Source organism: Aspergillus caelatus (genome assembly GCF_009193585.1).
Source record: "Aspergillus caelatus strain CBS 763.97 unplaced genomic scaffold BDV27scaffold_558, whole genome shotgun sequence".
Taxonomy (NCBI): Eukaryota; Fungi; Ascomycota; class Eurotiomycetes; order Eurotiales; family Aspergillaceae; genus Aspergillus; species Aspergillus caelatus.
In genome coordinates this window covers 1-5744 of record NW_022475821.1, presented here as the reverse complement: position 1 = coordinate 5744, position 5744 = coordinate 1, and the positions used below count along the sequence as shown (strand labels likewise).

The 5744-nt window shown below is 50.7% G+C and overlaps 2 protein-coding genes across 2 annotated transcripts; one reads left to right on the top strand and one right to left on the bottom strand.

The window, feature by feature from the left end:
- Nucleotides 1-737: 737 nt before the first annotated feature.
- On the bottom strand, nucleotides 738-1780 carry BDV27DRAFT_164786 (uncharacterized protein; the record flags this gene model as incomplete). Its single annotated transcript, XM_032073761.1, has 2 exons — nucleotides 738-1199; nucleotides 1289-1780. The coding sequence occupies 2 exons, from the start codon at nucleotides 1778-1780 to the stop codon at nucleotides 738-740; spliced, it is 954 nt and encodes a 317-aa protein (XP_031920231.1).
- An 805-nt stretch (nucleotides 1781-2585) lies between these two features.
- Nucleotides 2586-5603, top strand: BDV27DRAFT_164785 (uncharacterized protein; the record flags this gene model as incomplete). The annotated part of the gene is made up of 5 exons (XM_032073760.1): nucleotides 2586-2595; nucleotides 2654-2693; nucleotides 2764-3083; nucleotides 3137-5289; nucleotides 5352-5603. The coding sequence occupies 5 exons, from the start codon at nucleotides 2586-2588 to the stop codon at nucleotides 5601-5603; spliced, it is 2775 nt and encodes a 924-aa protein (XP_031920230.1).
- Between the last annotated feature and the right edge of the window lie 141 nt (nucleotides 5604-5744).

Genomic DNA, 5744 nt, shown 5'->3' with positions numbered 1-5744 from the left:
GAGAGGAGGAGTAGTCGTCGTTGTCGCAGGGTCAGTCAGAAGGTAGAGTAGAGGGAGTAAGGAAGACCTGCGCGGAGGTTAATCAGGAGCCGTGGAACAGAGTAACGAAGAGGGCAACGGACGACGTTGGCCGACAAAACCGCCACAAAATGGGGAAGGTCGGGGGTTTGTTAAAGTTGGAAGTTATTTTCAAACGGTAGAATTACCTAAGAGGTTTAATTCGGGTATGTACCAAGGGAAAAAAAAAAAAAAAAAAAAGGAAGGGAAGAGCAAGTGGTGATGTCGACTTGAATTGGCTGTTCGTCATTTCCCCGTGTCGGACTTTCTCTCGATCTCGTGTCTCGAACGCGCCCGACAAATGAGCGACTGCGTGACCGTCAGCTCTTTCAAACTGTTCAATTTAATCCTTTGATATTTATTTACTTGTTGTATTGTATATACTACTTACTACCCTCCTGCGTACAGATGCACTTGGTAATACCTTCTTGTTATAGATTTTATTTTGCTTCTATTTTATCTGTATTTCTTTTTTTCTTTTCTTTTCTTCTGATTTAACACATCCAGATAGTCATCAGATCCATTTTATATTGGCATATCTCGCTACCATTATCAATTCAATTCTCCTCCAACAGATGCAACCTCATGTGCAAATCCGACTAGGTATTTGGTAACAAAATAATAATAATAATAATAATAATACAAGAAGAATGAAAACCACCAAATGCCAATTTGTAATTCTATGTAACCCATTTGCCTACGGTTTCTCCAAACCAACTTACGGCTTTCTCTCGCCGTTTCTGACGCGCATCGTCATGAGTCTTTATGAAAGGAGACGCCTCTTGCGCGTACATCTTCTGTTGCTCCAGTTGTGCATAGTGGGCTCGGATCTCCAGCTCGCGTTCATGTGGTGTGAGTTGTTCCAATGGCTTGGATGACTTGAATCCGGGCGGAATGGCCTCGCCTCCGGGGATTTCCAGGGAGCCAGGGGTATTTTCGGCTTTTTGCTGTTGGGGTTTTCCCTGGGGATTGAAGAGGGACGTGAGAGGCGGAGGTTCCTGGCCAGCCGCTCGGGCCTCCTCCACTTGTTTCTCATAATCCAGCATCTCATGGTAGAGCTTATCGGCATGCATCTGGATCTTTTCTTCTCTCTCGTCATCCCATTCAAACGAGGATGAGTAGCCCAGTGCCTGGAGGAATTTCTACTCACACATGAGCAATTGTCCAGCAGCAGCAGCCGCGACGAAGGCAGACAGGCCTAAGGGATAAGTTCCGCGAGGTCTTCACTTACAGCTTGAGTAGTAAAGCACCGAGAGAATTTCCCATTCTCCTCGGAACACAGAGTCATACGAGACATTAGTCGTTTCTGCAAGTTACCGTTTTGGAAACACAGTGTCAAATCCTCATGTTCCAATGCACAATTCTCCATCGCTGCGCGGTGTACCGTATCATTGCGTGACTTGTACTTTTCAATCACCCTGGAAGCGCCCTTCACTTCAGTGTTTTCCTCGCTTGGCGGTTTGTAGGTCTTCCAGAGATGGGAGTAACGGCCGTCGGGGAAAAGTGAGGCAGCAGGAACAGCAGGTTTCGAAGATTCGGTGGTTTCGGCTGGTTGCGCTGATTGGGCATGTGGATCTACTTTCTTAAGCGGATCCTGCGCGGAAGGCCCTGAGGTCGCAGGGACGTATTTCTTTGGGGCTTCATGTTCGAGATATTCTCGGAGACCAGGGTCAAGCTTCTTGACGGGGTCATCCTGATTCGAGTTGCCCCAAAACCAACCCATGATTGCGACAAGGGACTAACTAAGAACTCAAGTTGGAAATAGTCCTGTTCGATCAGCGTGGCACTGGTGGTGTCAATTGAGGATTTCTCGGCTTTCCAGAACCAAATTCCGAAAAGTATATGCGGAGAAGATTGAACTTCCTTTGGGTGATCGACTCGGGCGGAGCGACTAAAGACACCAAACCGTTTTTGGCTGAACTGGATTACTACCTATCAGAAATCCAAGTCCACCCTGATTTAACTATTCACTCTCGCCATATTATGTTCTTGCAAGAGATGCTTGTCTAGAGGCTTGGCTGTTCAGCTCGGTCAGTTGTCTGTTCCATTCTTCACTGACTCAACTACTAGTCATTGGATCCCATATGACCACTAGTAGTCTTGAAAGATAAACGGCACTATAAGCTGATTAATATATATTCAAGTCTCCATTGCCTTACCATACAGTCCACTACTAGCTCTTTTTATCATTATCACTTTTTATTTTTTTTATTATTATTTATTTTTCTTAAAGGATCTCTTTCTACCAACTATGGTCACCGATATACTCTTTAAAGATCATCACATAAATCTCAATTATATACTCAATGAGAATATTTTACGCATTAGTTGCTGCCAAGCATCGAGGCCACGCTTTTCCCGAACCAGAAGGACCAAACTATTTTGGGTAACTCAGCATCCCCGAAAGTATGATCGATTACGGAGTACACGCTCCATCATTGAATTCGGCGCAACACCTCCTTGGACCTTTACACCTAAATCTCGCGTAGATTTGCGCGTTGAGCTCGCCGAGGCGCCGCTTCTCGATCATGGCCTCCAGTATGCACCCCTTAATGAAGTCGCTAAGAATCTATTTTCAAAACTAACGAACCCGCAGATCGAGAGGAGCGGCTGCAAATGCGGCAGCGCGGCGCTGGGTACGCGCTGGTCTTACCCCGCGACCGATTGAAGAAGACAAGGAAGAGCTGACGTTGCAAATCATAATAGGACACGCAAGATCAAGGAAGTGAATTTCGGCTTCTCTTTTGGTCTCGCTCCCCCGCCTGAAGAGCCGCCACAAGCCGCGTCGCAACCCGTCGATGTTGACATTTCCATCGAACCCCCCGCCGCACCACCGCCACCTTCAACTTCGGAGAATACGCAACCTTTGTTATCACCAGAAAAGCAGCTTCCATCATCACAAGATAGTGGACAGCTCCGAACTCCAGGCGGGGCGCGTAATTCACTCCCCGAGCGACCCTCAACATTCGACATACCGGAAGATGATGCGTTGGACCTTGGGCGAAGCGGCAAGCGAAGGAAGATCGGTACGTGCATGGAATAATGCTATGGCCATACTTACTATCTAACGTCATTATAGAGCCCCCTGGCCAGAGCCCGAGAGTATCCGTCGAGCCAGAAGTCACGCAACAGGAAAAACGAGACTCGCCGGCTCTCCAAAATGGCGTTCAGACAAGCGCGCCTGTGCCTAACGAACCTACGGAACCACGCGACGAACCCTTGACCATGCAAAATACTACAGATGTAGGCCAGACGGAGCAGACGCCCAAAGAAACGCTTGATCCAACCACCGCGATGGTGTCGGACAACCCAGCAGCCGAGGCGGCCATCCTGGAGGATGAACATCCAGATCAAAACGGCGTGAATCAGAAGCCCACAGAGCCCCAGAAAGAATCATCCGGGGCTGATGGAACGCCGGAACTCGAAGACACCACGAATGGCAAGCGTAAACGACGAGGGTCCAGTGCCGGCCAGCGACGGTTCCAGAGTATTGAGCGGCCGGAGACGGAGGCTGAGAGCGCACAGCATCTAGCGCCACAGGAACCATTATTGGAGACGAATCTTGATAAATCCATGGAAGCGGGCACTCTCAAATCACAGCCTGGGAAACGGTCCAGAGGCCGGCCCCGAACATCAGCACAATCATCCCCAGCAATGGATGAAGGGAGCGCGCAGAATGAGGCTGCCTCGGCAGAAAGCACGCCGGGCGAGAGCATACCGACCCAACAACCGACAACGAAAAGGTCTCGGGGCAGAAAAGCAAAAGAGCCGACAGCAGATTCTGTTGCCAGTGAAACGCAAAATGGCCAGCTTCTGGACGAGGGTAATGTGCCGGAGGAAGATGATACGGCTACATCTGAAGGGATCCGCCAGTCGCGTCAAAAGTCAAAGGGGACGAATGACATACAAAAGCAAGTTGGGCATCCCGGCAAGAAAGTTATTGAGCTGCCGGAAAGTGTGGAGGCACTAGGGCCAGCCGGTGAAAAGAGAAAACAGAGAAGAAGATTGGCGTCTGAGCCTGGGCCTGAACTGGATGTTGAATCAGAAGGTCCAAAGGAGCCCAAACTGGCCGGCGAAAAGAGGAAGCGAGGAAGAATGTCAAAAGAGGAGCCCGAGCCCGAGCCCGAGTCACAGCCCCAGAGTGAGCCCCAGAACGAGCCCCAGAACGAGCCCCAGAACGAGCCCCAGAACGAGCCCGAGGTCTCGAAAGAACCCAAGCCAGCTGCCGAAAGGAGGAAACGGAGAAAGAGGTCAGATCAGGAGTCCCAGCCAGAACCGGAGGTGGAGCCCGAGCTTGAAGTTTCAAGAGAGCCTGAACCAGCTATCGAGAGGAGGAAGCGAGGAAGAAGGGCGACAGGGAAGCGAGAGCTGGAACAAGAACCTGAGCGCCAACCCGAAGTCCCCGAAGAGCCTGAGCCAGAACCAGAACCGGAACGGGAGACTCAGGCTGAGCCTGACCCCGTGTCTTCAAAGGAGCCAAAACCAGCCGGCGAAAAGAGGAAGCGAGGAAGAAGGCCAAAAGAGGAGCGAGTGCCGGAGCCAGAACCAGAGCGCCAACCCGAAGCCCCCGCAGAGCCAGCTTCAGCTCCTATACGTGGTCGCGGCCGACCGTCACTATCCCATAAGGGTCCTGAAGTCACCCACCGTGAGGAAGACCTTGCGGCTCAGAATGAAAATGGGGAGGAGGCTTCTCGCACCACTAGAAGGAAGCCCAGACAGCCTCGTGGAGAGACGGTTCCTGTAACAGTCCATCGTATTGCTAATGTCGCTTCGCTTGGAGGTCATGTTCAACCTTCCGAGCTGTCCGACGAGGAGGAGGAAGAAGAAGACTCTGCCGATGAGCTCGCGACGAGACAGAAAACCAAACTCCCTAGTAGGGGAGGCGTAAATGTCGCCGATGTTCTTAGCCAAATCTGCCGAGAAACACTAGAGAAGACGCTCACAACACTCAAAAACGGAATCTCCAACGAGGGAAATGCAGCACGGCGCTCAGAGTGGACCACCAAGAAAAAAGCTGTGGAAGCATTCGGCACCGAGCTCGAAGGATGCCTTTTCGAACTAAGCGAAATGCTCGACAGTAACTTCATACTAGGGGTCAAACTGAAAAAGGCCAAGCGGGAAATGATGGATATGCGCAGTCGGCTGTATCAACTACGAAAAGAAAGGGAGAGCGTGGCACTGCAGATGGATGCAGTCCGAAGGAAGCACTCGGCGGAGGAAAATGCAAGCCAGGTAAGTTGGCCTACGCAACGATACCATTGTCGCCTGACCCCCTGTAGCTAACACCATACCAGGCGCGCACCAACATCAACAATTCCCTACACAGTCTAGATCTAGCCCTTGAACGCAGCCAGAACCGGCCTGCAGGCGAGCCAGATGACTCAGGCTCGTCCGAACCATCCTTGACCGTTGGGCTGGAGTTCATGCTCCGTAGTGTTGCGGACAACGTGAGCTCCCGCGCCCCTGGAGCCCAAGGGGGACTCTTAAACCAGATCAAGGCGTTCAACGCGCAGCTTGAGGCTGCCGCACGAACACTTGAGAGTTGATTTCTGAATTTTGTGTTCTCTCTTCGATTTCCGTTTTCAAATACCCCACAGCATTGCCATAGTTTCGCCTTTGTGTGATGAATATGTATGACGGCGATGGCAGTATACCATGGGTTCAATGGCTTTGCTTTTTTTTTTTTT